General features: G+C 45.4%; 1 protein-coding gene across 2 annotated transcripts; it reads left to right on the plus strand.

The window, feature by feature from the left end:
• The first annotated feature begins 28 nt into the window (after positions 1–28).
• KLF4 (Kruppel-like factor 4 (gut)) lies at positions 29–4591 on the plus strand. 2 transcript variants are annotated; one of them, XM_004677451.2, is made up of 5 exons: positions 29–365; positions 479–599; positions 1240–2230; positions 2330–2494; positions 3521–4591. In XM_004677451.2, exons 1-5 carry the CDS (start codon positions 361–363, stop codon positions 3694–3696), a joined length of 1458 nt encoding a protein of 485 aa, XP_004677508.1. In that variant the 5' UTR covers positions 29–360; the 3' UTR covers positions 3697–4591. The 2 variants fall into 2 exon arrangements, with proteins under 2 accessions (XP_004677508.1, XP_012576581.1); XM_012721127.1 differs by having other exon boundaries at positions 1240–2494; positions 3521–4589.
• The last annotated feature ends 9796 nt before the right edge of the window (positions 4592–14387 follow it).

A 14387-nucleotide genomic window follows, 5' to 3' on the forward strand; every position in this document is an offset into this window, starting at 1 on the left:
GCCGCCCGCCCGCCACCCCGGCCACAGCCCCAGCGCCCACGGCGACAGCCGCGGCGACCGCGACAGTGGTGGGGGACACTGCTGAGTTGAAGAGTGCGCAGCCCAGCCACCGGACCTACTTACTCGCCTTACTGATTGTCTATTTTTACGAGTTTACAACTTTTCTAAGAACTTTTGTATACAAAGGAACTTTTTTTAAACGGCATCATCCATTTATATTTAATCCAAAGAAGAATCTCGGGCAGTTTGGGGTTTTTGGTTTCGGCTAAGTTTCTGAGTTTTTTTTTTCTCTTCGTTGACCTTGGGGTTCGGGTACCCCACTGCTTCGGATTCCCGAGGACCTTCTCGGCCCCCACATTAATGAGGTAGGTGCAGCGCAGGATTCAGGGAAGGGTGAGAGCTGGTGGGACGCACCGGAGCGGCGGTTGAGAGTGGTCCCCTGACTCCTGCTTCCTTGTACGCCCCACCCGACCCTCAGGCAGCCACCTGGCGAGTCTGACATGGCTGTCAGCGACGCACTGCTCCCGTCCTTCTCCACGTTCGCGTCCGGCCCGGCGGGAAGGGAGAAGACACTGCGTCCAGCAGGTGCCCCGAATAACGTGAGTGTTGACGCGGGCCTCCGGGAGCGTCCGGTGGGCTTCGGTGGGTGGGGCGAGGACCCTGGGCGGAATCCCAGGGTCGCCGAGACCCCGGGACGACAAGTGACCACCACACGGCCTGCGTTGCCTTCCCTGGATGGCCCCAGCGCTCTGGGCTCCGCTGTAGGTGCGTGTGGTCCCGCCGCGGCCGAGCCGCGGTGGGTGCACACCGGGTCCGCACACGTCCCCTAGCTCTAGCGGGTGGGCGGGCACGCGGGGGCTGGGTGGGAGGTGGCGAAGTCCCCAGACACTCGCGGGGCCTGAGTAGCTTGACGTGTAGGCGGCCCTATGGCTAGGGCTCACCGAGAGAGCCTCGGTGTCCCAATTTCGGGGCGGCGGGAGCGTCGCCGGATCTGGCGGGGGAGGGGCCCGAGCTGGCGAGCCTCAGCGCGCGTTCACACGCAATCCGGCAGTCACTACATAACACCCTTACAGACCGCCTCTACTCGGACCCGAGTGTGGGCCAAGATTGCAGCGTTGGCATTGGAGTCCCGGGGAGCTTCCTGCCTTCCCAGTCCACAAGCCGCGCCGGGCCCTCCACTATGTCGGGTGGTAGTTGGAGTTCAGCACTGACGGTTTCTCTGCTTCTCTGTTCCTTCAGCGCTGGCGGGAAGAGCTCTCGCACATGAAGCGACCTCCTCCGGTGCTTCCCGGCCGCCCCTACGACCTGGCGGCGGCAACAGTGGCCACCGACCTGGAGAGCGGCGGAGTTGGCGCGGCTTGCAGCGGCAGCAACCCGGCTCTCCTGCCTCGGAGGGAGACGGAGGAGTTCAATGATCTCCTGGACCTGGACTTTATTCTCTCCAACTCGCTGTCCCATCAGGAACCAGTGGCTGCCACCGTGTCCTCCTCGGCATCAGCTTCATCCTCGTCCTCCCCGTCGAGCAGCGGTCCTGCCAGTGCGCCCTCCACCTGCAGCTTCAGTTATCCGATCCGGGCCGGGGGCGACCCGGGCGTGGCACCCGGCACCGCTGGCAGCGGCCTCCTGTATGGCCGGGAATCTGCGCCCCCTCCCACAGCACCCTTCAACCTGGCGGACATCAACGACGTGAGCCCGTCGGGCGGTTTCGTGGCTGAGCTCCTACGGCCCGAATTGGACCCAGTGTACATTCCTCCGCAGCAGCCGCAGCCGCCAGGTGGCGGGCTAATGGGCAAGTTCGTCTTGAAGTCGTCGCTGAGTGCCCCTGGCAGCGAGTATGGCAGCCCGTCGGTCATCAGTGTTAGCAAAGGCAGCCCGGATGGCAGCCACCCGTTGGTGGTGGCGCCCTACAGCGGCGGCACGCCGCGTTTGTGCACCAAGATCAAGCAGGAGGCAGTCTCCTCGTGCACTGTCGGCCGGCCCCTAGAGGCCCACTTGGGCACTGGACCCCCTCTCAGCAACGGCCACCGGCTGCCTACACACGACTTTCCCCTGGGGCGGCAGCTCCCCAGCAGGACTACCCCGACCCTGGGTGCTGAGGAACTGCTGAGCAGCAGGGATTGTCACCCTGCCCTGCCGCTTCCCCCGGGTTTCCATCCCCACCCGGGGCCCAACTACCCACCCTTCCTGCCCGACCAGATGCAGCCACAGGTGCCGCCGCTCCATTACCAAGGTCAGTCCCGGGGATTCATTATGCAGGCTGGGGAGCCCTGCCTGCGCTGGCCCTCTGGGGCGCTTGGGATGATGCTGACCCCACCTTCTTCACCCCTAGAGCTCATGCCACCTGGTTCCTGCATGCCAGAGGAGCCCAAGCCAAAGAGGGGGAGAAGGTCGTGGCCCCGGAAAAGGACGGCCACTCACACTTGTGATTATGCAGGCTGCGGCAAAACCTACACGAAGAGTTCTCATCTCAAGGCACACCTGCGAACCCACACAGGTAGGAAGGACAGAAGCCACGAAAGGGAGGGGGGAGGTTAGTGTCCAGCCCCATTAGCTCAGCGTGGATGCTCCTGGGGGCACCCCTTGGGTTGTGGGGTGCAACCTATCTCCTCCATCTCCTGGATCCCAGGAGAGAACAGCAAACCGGCGCCTGCTTTTTTGCCCAGGAGCCTTTTTGTTTGATGGATGGTATCAGTGCTTGAAAGTGCAGTTTTGTTCAGCCTTTGAAAGGCAGGGAGAGTCCAGGCAGTCTGTTGACCTTCTCTTAGCTTGAGCAGGGCACCCCGCTTGTCATCAAGAAATTGCTCTTTGCAGTTCAAAAGTGTTGAGACAATTGCTTGTCAGTTTCATTTTCTAAACTATTTTCATTTTTTCCCTCCCCCAACTCACCCTGCCTCGGTTCTAGTTATGATTAAATTTTACTTAAGTATCAAGAATTTTATGGTTTCAATGGCCAAGCTTTTGGTTTAACATGATCACTTCAGAGAATTCCGTGTTGATGTGAGTATAGGCACATCATGTCATTTTGCTGTAGCTTTCATTACAGTAACATGTTGCAACAGGATTTAAAAAAGGCTTCTGTGGCTCTTTGGACCCAGTTGTACAGGACATTTTGCTTGGTTTGGACTAGTGAGAGTGACACAGTAGGAGGCATAACTTCCTAATTAATTTCTCCCCTTGTGATACCTTGGCTCAAAAGAAAGAAAATATCACCCTACAGCCAGGTAGGCTTAGAGGGGGCATTTGTCTGTTTTCACTGTGTATCTGATGTAGCTTAGGCGAGGTATTTGTCTGTTTTCACTGTATATCTGATGTTCCCCCAATGAAAAAGCAAAAGAATACTCAGTGGCATGTATTCCTATTTATGACCTGAAGGTTCTCGTGGCTCTAAGGGGGAAATAAAGGTTTTCCTGGGTGCTTTGGGGAAGCTTGAGTTGATTCAACTTCTGGCCTCTAGTTTTTCAAGGGGCCCAGCCTTCCTCACATCGCAGTGGCTTCCAACGGCTCTCTCTTCTTTCCCCAGGTGAGAAGCCTTACCACTGTGACTGGGACGGCTGTGGGTGGAAGTTTGCCCGCTCGGATGAACTGACCAGGCACTATCGCAAACACACCGGCCACCGCCCCTTCCAGTGTCAGAAGTGTGACCGGGCGTTCTCCCGGTCAGACCACCTTGCCTTACACATGAAGAGGCACTTTTAAATCCCACACCGTGGATGTGACCCACACTGCCAGAAGAGAATTCAGTATTTCTAACTCTTTTCACACTGTCTTCCCGGAGAGGGGAGGAACCCAGCCGGAAAGCACTACAATCATGGTCAAGTTCCCAGCGAGTCAGGCTTGTCAATGGATAATCAGGAGACATGAAGAAACCTTAAGACAAATCAAAGAACAGATGGGCTCTGTGACTGGATCTTCTATCATTCCAAATCGAATTCCAACTTGAATATTCCAGGACTTACAAAATGCCAAGGGGGTGACTGGAAGTTGTGGATATCAGGGTATAAATTAGATCGGTGAGTTGGGGGGGAGGGAAGACCAGAATTCCCTTGAATTGTGTTTCGATGCAATATAAGTATAAGGATCACCTTGTATTCTCTCTGCCTTCTAAAAGCCATTATTCTATTAGAAGAAAAGGAAGAAATTCAGGTACAGAAATGTGTTTTAATAACCTAAACGATGGTGCTTGGTGAGTCTTGGTTCTAAAGGTACCAAACAAGGAAGCCAAAGTTCTCAAACTGCTGCATACTTTGACAAGGAAAATCTATTTTTGTCTTCCGATCTACATTTATGACCTAAGTCAGGTTAATATACCTGGTTTACTTCTTTAACGATTTTATGCAGACAGTCTGTTATGCACTGTGGTTTCAAATGTGCAATAATCTGTACAATGGTTTATTCCCAAGTATGCCTTAAGCAGAACAAATGTTTTTTTTCTATATAGTTCCTTGCCTTAATAAATATGTAATATAAATTTAAGCAAACTTCTATTTTGTATATTTGTAAACTACAAAGTAAAGTGAACATTTTGTGGAGTTTGTATTTTGCATACTCAAGGTGAGAATTAAGTTTTAAATAAACCTATAATATTTTATCTGAACAATTTTTGCTTGGTCTTGTTTCCCCTCTCTCCCTTGTTCCCCCACCAGGGGCCTGTAACACATTTCAGCTTAGATGCAGTGGGTAAGGCATGTGAAAAGCACACTAAGCAGCTACACTTTATCTCAGCGCAGATTAAAAGACTTTGTTTTAAGGCAACTTAGTTTTACAATTTGTACTGTCAGTGTTGTGAGCCTGAAAGCTCAGTCCAGGAGATCATGGGATTAAACTGAGCTGTTAAAAGTACAGGAGAGATGTTTCCTCACCTGAGTGTGTTCTTCCAGGTAGAAACCTCTTAGCCATACTTCTGTCTGCTCAGTTTAACAGGAAAGTAGTCCTAAAATGTACACAGAACAGCCAAACATTAAAAAAAACTCTTTATGGTTTCTTTTTAAAAGTATACGAAAATCTCTCAAAGGCTTGGCTCTGCGCACAGAACAATTTCAGTAACAAAAGAACCTTCCCACAGCTGACAGCCCTAAGAATGTAGTTCCACAGTGCCCTCCTGAGGATTAAAGGTTCATTTGTGCTTAAAATGTGTTACAGACAGGACTCAGAGTTCTCCTGAGAGGTCAGGACTGCAGTGACTTGAGCAGATGGTTTTCAAACTTCCTCGGTCCTCTGAAGATAGCCAGCCCTATTGTTTCAGCAGATTGAAACAAAAGAGTTGAAAGTCAGCATCACAAAACAAAGTGTAAAATTTTAAATCCTATTTGTATAAGCTTGCAACATATTTTTGAAGTCATTAAAGCTTAAAGCGGCACTAATATTTTTCTGAGGTGGGTAAGCAAGAGTGACATTCTTCTGTGACTGTCACAAAATGGAAAAAACATTTGTGACACTTGTTGACACTAGGTATTTGTAATGGTGATGTGGGTGACTAATTAGCATTGTCAAGCAGACAAGCTGACTGGCATTTTCTCTAGACTGCTTATTAACCATCCATTACATCTCAGTGTCCAGAGGTCTGTTTGCATTGTGGGTGCATTTTATAAATGGAACAAAAAATAGAAATTCATAAGAGGCTCTTGATGGATCTACACAAAGTATTTTCCTTGGCTTTTAAGAGTCCAGCATGACTGGAAAACATGTCATGTGTCTTAGTTTAAAAGAAAACAGGTGCATCAATAGGATGGAATTTTATGTGGCCAAGAACATATTCAAAGCATATTTAATGACATGGAAAATGCTCATGGTATGTTAAGTGGAAAAAGCAGAACAAAATACTATAAACAGCATGATTCCAATTGTATAAGTTTAGATGTCTGTGCACTGCCGAGAGGGAGAAGCAAAAGAAAATTAAGAGGAAAGACTGGAAGGAAATACCAGAATGTTAATTACTGGTGTTTTCTCAGTTTTTAATTTTCAACACTTTTGAATTACTCTTAAAAAAGCATTTAGAATGAAGATAGTTTTTAAGAAAGCTGATGTAAACATTTAGACTTTATTTTTAAAAGAGCAATTAAAGCTATTTAAACAAGTCTACATTTTGACACATTTTCCTCTATTTTAGTTTTTGCTCTTATAACCCATCTTTCTCTCATGAACCTTCTGGTACCTACTTGGAGAATGGAAAGAGTTTATTGAGTGGTTGTTACCATCTTCATGTTTGCTACGACTATTTCTACTAAAAAAAAATTCATGATATATATCAAGACATGAACTTGCTCCAGTTTTTTGAATGGCATACAGAAACATCACTTTTTCTAACCTGGTTTAAAAAAAAAAAAGCTTCCATATCTAAAATGAATGAGGAAGATTTTCCAAAAATTTAGTAGCACAAAACTGTTCGTCATGTATTTCTTAGTGTGAGCTCCTGGGTATATACTTCATCAATGTTACAGCCACTTACACTTATCCAGTGAAGAGAACCTCATAATTGAGATGCTTGTTTATGACATTTGCCTTATGACAACTTTATATGCCCTACACACACACACATGATTAACAGTAGTGTTTTCTTTATACCAACAGATTTTTAGTTTATTTTTCCAGCAAAATACTCTATCTGAAAACCTGATTGACTCTTATGAATGTTTGTTTTGAGTTCTTAAAAAACAAACCGAAAGGAACCTTCATTTCAAATAGGATAGTCAGGAGAAGGATTCTTTTCAAAAACTGTTTCAAGTTTTAGAAATAGACAATGTTATATCGTATTGGAGCATTCACAATTTTGACATTTAAGAAGCCTGGGTGATGCAGTCCTTACTCTGCAAGCAAGTCCAGAGGGCAGATATTAAAGCTGTGGTGGTGGAACCTGCTGCACTTCACTCTATAGGGCACTACATTTAGGAGGCTGCGCCAGCCACCTGCTCTCTCACTCCACTGCTGAGCCGCATTCAGCACTCCTCACAAGCACGGATAAATTGTAACTTATATTTTTCTCTGCTCCCTTCCCTCCCTTATACTGCATAGATATATAACCATTCAGTCCTACACAACCGTTTTCATTTTACATATTATTTTATGTATTTTCTTTTATGTATTTTCTTTCCTTTCTTTAGCACCTTCCACAAACAATTGTACAGTGACATGTTTTTATAGTGCTAAACTGAAGCCATGTGTGCTGCTTCAACTTTGTTTACGAAACTATCAGTCACTGTTCACGTGCAGAGTCATTCAATAATATTTCCTATAAAACCACCAAGAACACTCCACATCATGAACACTGGAACTTCTCACAGAATGTTCTACCTATGAACTCGCAAAGAAACTACTGCTCTAACCAGAATGCTGGATGAAATGTCGTTTTATTTTTTTTTTCTCCACACTAAGTGAAACTAAAATGCAAGTTGGGAACAAACACCCATTGGGGGACTTCACCAAAACATTCAATCTCCAGTAAAAGACTCACCTTTCATCCCTGAAAACTAATAAATTCTTACTCTTTATGAAGGACATAGCGCTCCCACACCCCGTCACAATCAAATGCAAAGGAAGCCAACTGCCAACATTTAATATGAACACAGAGAATGGCACCAAGGTATCTAAACTATTTGGGGTGGCTCACTTGGGGGCACATATGAGTGTGTGCACCAATCAAATCGCTTCTCCGGAATCTCACACAGGGAAGTCTATCTTCCCCACTGTTTTCTGAGAGGCTGTCAATCTATCACTTTTTGGAATTGCTTTGGTCTTCTCCGCACCCTAGATGAGTCAGCACGTTGCAACTGTTCCTCCCAAAAGTCCTTTTTCCCACTTGTCCTTAAAGGGAAAGGAGGAAGTAAATAAAAATCCAGTATAGTAACAACAGAAACCTATTTCACATTTCCAGAAGCCTTGCCTCATCAGTGTATACATAACGATATTTTTCATCAAAACGATGCAATAATTACAATGACAACCCAGAGCATCATTTTTCATGCTTTTGGCCCCATGTCTATGTCCCATGTTATTATCTGAACAGAGGTAGAAAAAAGAGAAACGTTTTATGGAAAACTCTTGATGAGAATGGCGGGGAGGTGGGGGGGTAGTGAGAAAGTTCCAGCCCTCGGTGAAGTTTTGACAATTATCTTAAATCATTTAAAGGGCCCTCCCTGGTGGTGCAAGGGGTTAAAGTGCAGCCCTATGAAGCTATCCAAGCTAGCCACAGCCACTGCAGCATGAGTTTGATCCCGGCCAGAGAGGTGACCCACATGGGGCAGCAGACCTCTCCTGTCTCTCCTGCTGCTCCCCGCAGCAACGTATTTCAGTAGATTCACCTGTTCTATGCCCCACTCTGTCTCTGGTGAATCCTCTCACCCACTGCAACTTTGGCCAGTTTTTGTGTGCATAATAAAATAAATAAAATCTTATGGAAAAGACTTGTTTAAAAAAAATAAACAAAATCATTTAGAGTAAACCATCAAAGCTGTCCAGCTTAGAGATCTGAGACTGGGGGTTTGAAGGGGGGGGTTATAGCGTCTATTTCATCTATAATATTTGCATCTGTACTTCTGTACTAATTATCTTATTACTAAGCAGAGGCCAGATCTCAATGACACAAAGTCAGTGCACTCAGATCCTATATCCACATGTCCACATAAAAACTAAAATGGTTAAATAACATCAGAGAAATACCAGGAACTCTAGATACACTTGCTGAAAGCCAGGGAGATAAGTGAATTGGTGCAAACCACAGAGCAGAGTCTCTTAATATGACAAATGGAATGTTCTTCAGCAAGGACCAGCAAGCCTCTCCTTTGATCCTGGTTTTTTGCTGTCGGTATAGCAAACCCTCCTTCCTTCTGCATGGCTCACTGAGGTCTGAGGCATTTACTGGTTCTATTATTTCAATGAATTTTCACAACATCCCCATCTTACTGAGGAGGAAACTGAGGTTCCCCTTTGCAGATTACCCCTTGGTTTTGTGTTTTCTAGTCTTGCTGACAGACTCAAAACATTTCTCTTCTGGTACTTTTGTCTCTGTTCTGTTGGGCAGGCAGAGCTATGCACACAAGAGATACACCCCAGTTCAGAAGGATTTGCTGCCATCCAGTTCTTCTAATAAACCTGTTTGGGAGCCAAAAACCTCAGACTTTCTGTCTCCCGATTAGTGTGCTACTTCCTTCGTCACGGTGACCTGACAGGCTTTCTCACAGCAGCTTCTTGAGCTGGCCCCCATGTTTTGTAGTGGAAGAAAAACTATCTGTTTCTGTCCTCACCTCTGGCCCAGCGCAGAGTTCGCTGGGTCGTTAACTCCCATGGTCCACACATACTGATCAAGACTGAACCCAGCCCCTCCTCTAACTGTGGACACCAGTGCAGTGTCCTCTCCTTAGGTATCCAACCACTGCTGTGTGTCCTGGCTACACTAAATTAAATTCCTCTTGACTCCCCAGCATGCCACACCTGTTTTAGTCTTTGAGCCTTACTCAGATATTGATCTCTTCTGCTTCTGGAGCCATCCACATTCTCCTGACAAGTGGCTGTACATTATATCCTTCCAAGTCTTGCTTTGAAAAAAACCTTCTCTGTCTATTCCATCCAGATCTTTTAGTAAGCTCCTGTCTTCACATAGAGGGTTTTACCCTAACGGGTGTAGAATCCTGACATTTTCCTTACGGGCCATTGAGCACCCATAAGCACTCTTTTTAGAGGACTCTCCTTAGCCAGGTGACTCTCTGAATTTTGTGAATTCATAGTGTATGGGGCCAGCAGATGGGGGCAGGTGACCCACAGGGAGCAGTGCAGGCATCATGGTTCACAGCTTTTGGAAAGTCAGAATTTGGGGGGAAATTCCAAAGGATAATCCATTGTACCACCTTTTGAGGGCAAAACAGAAGTGTACTGTGAACATATGACAGACAAGGTTAAAAACTTGCACTTGGGAGGCCCTTTTCACTCTAGGATACAGGGTGGCGGGTCTGCCTCACTATGGAAGGGTCCTCTGTTGGTGGTTGTGAAAAGGCCTCCAGGTTCACGGCTCCAAGCTGGATGACTGTTTTCTGACTTCTGAACTCATCTAAATAAACTAACTGTGGAGAAAGAGCATGAAATAAACAAATGCCCCTGCCTTGGAGGCAGTATTAAAGTCTCAAGTAGGAGTAGGCAACAGATAACAAGCACTGGAGCTGTGAAATTACCTAGGCTGTTGGAACAGGAAAAAGCCTTTGAGACCATTTAACTCAGAAGAAAACTGAATCTGATAAAAGGTCCATACTTGCCCCAGGTCACAAGGGAAGATGAGAGAGGGATAAAGATTTTTCTAAAACACCACAAAAAAGGATGACTGTAAAAGGAAAGTTCTAAATTCAATGTAAATTCAATGCAGTGTACTTGTACGTCCAGAAAAGCCTGTCATTGTACTTGACTGTTCTATAACTTAACAGTCAGCTATGAGAGGTATTATTTATTCACTCTGTCCCTCTACAGAGAAATAGGTCATTCCCTGCAAGGGTTAAAACAGAATTCTTTTTTGTGCTTTCTTCTTCCGTGCAATTTCATTCAAACATAAATAATCAAGGACCTACCTTACCAGCCAAAATGCAGAGGATAGGGACCCAGAACTGAGGAAGATGTGATTCGGAATGCTTACGTATATTTTCCCTGGTACAATTGCTCTGCCAGGAATATAAAGCATAAATTAAATGACAATCGGTGTCTTAGCATCAGTCAAAATTGTTTACTCCTTTTGGGAAACTGATCCAGTATTTTTTTCAGACTCAGCCGCATTGACGACAACCACTTATACCATTCCCCTGGTACAATTTTCTCGATAGCTTATTATTTTAGATACATCCAACTTGTTTATCAGGTGCGTGTTAAAGCAGGTTAAAACGTGTTACTCAAGTTCCACATCAAGGTTTTGGCCTTCAACAAGATAGCACAGACTTCTTTAGATTGAGCGATTTGGGCAAAACGGAGCTGAATCTGCAAACGAAGAGATGAGTATAGTTGGAGTTTGTCCGCCTAGACCCGGGGTGCAAACCTCATTTTGTTTTAAGGACAATTAAATTTATAGCTAGGGAGCAGAACTTCACAAAGCTCTCCTGGTGCCAGTGCTTGTAGAAACAGAAGAGGCTTTGCCGAAGGGATACTTTGCATTAAAGACTTTGTTAGGCAAAGCCACTCTGGCAGCAGGGTCTGATTTGCAATTTGTGCTTTGTAAAAGGATTAGAAGATCCCTATTGTTTAATGTTTGGGTCTCAATTTGCATTTTGAATCTCCTGACCTCTTCCAGGTTAGGAATTCTCCTTTATTTTCATTTTTCTAGTCCTGATATACAATCCATGTTGTATGTTAAAAAATTGATAAAATTGCTTGGCTAAATGTTTGCCCTGATTAAGGAAAGGTGATAGGTTGGTTTTCTTTATGAATGGTGGAGTCTACTTGGGCTCCAACCAACAGTAAGCCAGTAATCTGTTTAGTAACTGACAAGTAACTCATAGGTATAGGCATACACACGTTTCTCTTATTTCCTTAATTAGAATGCATGGCAGTTAATTTTTTTTAAAGAGCTCTACAGAGATGTGGTCAGTGTGCATCTGCAAAAGGAACCAAAGAAAATTTTCTCACTGCCTAGGGACATAATTGAACACTTCTGTCCAATGTCTTCCTTTATATTAAAAAAAAAAAAGGTTCGAGAAAACGTATTTTAGGTTTGTGATAACAATACTCTCATTTGTACACAATATTTAACTACCTGTCCTTTGGTAAACAACTCTTAACTAACATTTGCTTTGACAGCGTTCCCAGATGGGTTGGAACCTAAAACCTGGAATAGAAATTGCGTGAGGAGTGTCAATTTCTTAGAATGTGGGTTTAAGACTTGTGGTTTGTTTGTTTTCTTTTTAATGCTTGAGTTTCTCTCTCCTTTATCATTCACCTCAGGAAAACATTTCTTGTATGTGGGGATGAATGGGCTGGGAGTCTGGACTTGGAGTTGCTGGTTGAGCAAGCTGGAAAATTGAAAGTATTCCCATTGACTAAGCATCTAGATATGCCAAGAACTCTGATAGATGTTTAGAAATTTATTTTACCCATTTTGTAGGTGAAAACCGAGTCCAGAGTTGTCAATCTATTTGCCCAAGGCCACACAGCTAGTGATCAGGACCCATTTCTATTTGACTCTTAAACTCAGACTTTTTCTGCCACTTCACACCACCTCTCAGATGAAGTTAATATCATTTGGGGATTTACCTACTTCTTCCTCCAAGTGTTTGCTTTTTAACTTAAACAGGAGTTATGTTTGGAAGGTAAAGGAAACTATATGGACACAACAGACTAACCTGTCCTTTCTTGATAGAAACAAGTAATCTTTGTCATTCTGTTAAAAATACACCACATCCCTCCATCTACACTCCCTTTTGGAGAATGACTCAAGAAAAGGCAATGTATTTCTGCATCATACCACCTCTATTGCCCCTATAAACTCAAGAACAAACAATTGCTTTGCTTGCAGGGTATTTTAGTCAGGATTCCAAGGCACTTTGCACATGTATTGTATGTATATCCTTTTGATGGCTGGGCCAGTTGGAGGTAAGCCTACAAAAGGATCTTTTGCTGAAGATCACACACTCCAAGGCCCCTTATAAAGAATGCGAGAGGAAGTTAGGCAGGAGTGGCACAGCAGAGTGTTATGTTTTGAGCCCACATTCTCAGCCTGGTCCCATGGGAAACACTCCCTCTCTGCCATCTTCCAGAACGCTGTGCCAACATTCTCCTAGTGCTCCCAATATCTAAAGATAATCCTCTTTCCCCTCACTGGGATCTCAATCTAAAATAGCCCTGGCAAGGGCCTCAGCACATGAATGAGTGACTCACAGCACCATTTCAGATCTCAGAGCAGGGTGGCTCTTCAGAGCCCAGGAACCTGGGGGGGGAGCCAGTGCTCAAGGAGCAGATGATGACAGGAGGTGGAGGGGTCCAGAGAGCATTTCACCTGCTTTGCACACAGGCGGAAGCTGATGCTCCAAGTCTCCTGCAGTTGTGCCCCAGAGAACCGCATTCTCACCTGAGACTTTTCCAGTCTCACCCTCAGCCTGCATATTGGGCCATAGATTGACTTGCCAAGTGTCTCCTAACCTAGATACACTGGGAAGTGGACAGATTTTTAATGCATGGGTTTGATTTAGCATCAGGGAGGGCAGAAGGGAAATGAATTTTTCCTAGAAATGTGTTGGTTTGGGACATTACTTACATTCACATTTTGTTCTGTTGTTTTTCTCCTTCAGTTCATTCTGAGTTAGGTTTATATGCAATTGTATCTCATGATAGAGCTTTGGTTAAGTTCATCCTAGTATATCCTTAAAGTGGCCATCTATGCTCATTGAAATTATCTGGTAAATAATAAGAAGTGAGACCTAACTTTTTTTTTTTTTGATGGTTTACTACATGCTTCTGTGTGTTCAGTATGATAAGTGCATTTCTCCATTTAGTTCTTGCAATGGCCTTATGAGGTAGGTGCTTTTCTTATTTTAAGGCGAGGAATCAGGAGCAAAGAGTGCTCAGACTCTGGTTCTTTATCCTTGAAGGGTGAGTCCCATAAGTGGTGAACTCAAATTTATTTACTAAAAAGATTTATTTATTTATGCATACAAGAGCTGGAGTGTAGGCCAGAGATGCTGGGGGTGAGGATTCACCAGTGACAGAGTGGGAGCAGAATAGACAGTTCTACTGAGCAGAGGGTGAGACAGGAGAGGTCTGCTTAGCCATGTGGATCACCTCTCTGGCTGGGGATGGAGCTGCAGTGGTTGCTAATAGCTTCACACTGCTGGATATTAACCTTTGTGCCACCAGGGAGGCCCCTGAAGCTGGACTCTAAACCTTCCTCTAGCTCCCCCATATTCTTTTTTTTTTTTTTAAAGATGTATTTATTTATTCATACAGAACTGGGTTACAGGCCAGAGGTGCAGGGGCGGTGAGAGAATTCAACCAGTGACAGAGCTGGGAGCAGAACAGGCAGATTGACAGACAAAGCACACTCCTGAGGGAAGGAGTGGGTCAGCAGAGAGCCGGCGTGTCAGCAGAGGTCTGCAGTGCCATGTGGTCACCTCCGGGGCAGGTGGGGGTCAAACTCATGTGGAACTGGCTTTAGCTTCTTAATGCTGTGCTTTAACCCGCTCCCCCCAAATTCTTGAAAAGTACACATTTTAATGCAGGAGATTGTTTAGGACAAGTTACCTGGGAGTGGGGGTCAAAGCCAATATGGGATGTAAGATGAATCTCCACAGAAGGGCAGTTCTAGGTTCCCAGGCCCACCTAACAGGAGGATGGAGCTGAGCAGCAAGGACAGGCTTGAAAAGACTGCAGCAAAAACTGGAGGAGGCACTTGGAGCAGATGTCCTGCTGTTCTCAGCTTGGACTTTTGACAG

Source organism: Condylura cristata, unplaced genomic scaffold (assembly GCF_000260355.1).
Source record: "Condylura cristata isolate star-nosed mole 26May11 unplaced genomic scaffold, ConCri1.0 scaffold00006, whole genome shotgun sequence".
Taxonomy (NCBI): Eukaryota; Metazoa; Chordata; class Mammalia; order Eulipotyphla; family Talpidae; genus Condylura; species Condylura cristata.

What these genes read in the sequence shown, in the direction of transcription:
- KLF4 (XM_012721127.1), top strand. An exon ending in CAGCAGGTGCCCCGAATAAC is followed by an intron (nt 600 to 1,239) that starts GTGAGTGTTGAC and finishes CTGTTCCTTCAG; the next exon opens with CGCTGGCGGGAAGAGCTCTC. An exon ending in ACACCTGCGAACCCACACAG is followed by an intron (nt 2,495 to 3,520) that starts GTAGGAAGGACA and finishes TTCTTTCCCCAG; the next exon opens with GTGAGAAGCCTTACCACTGT.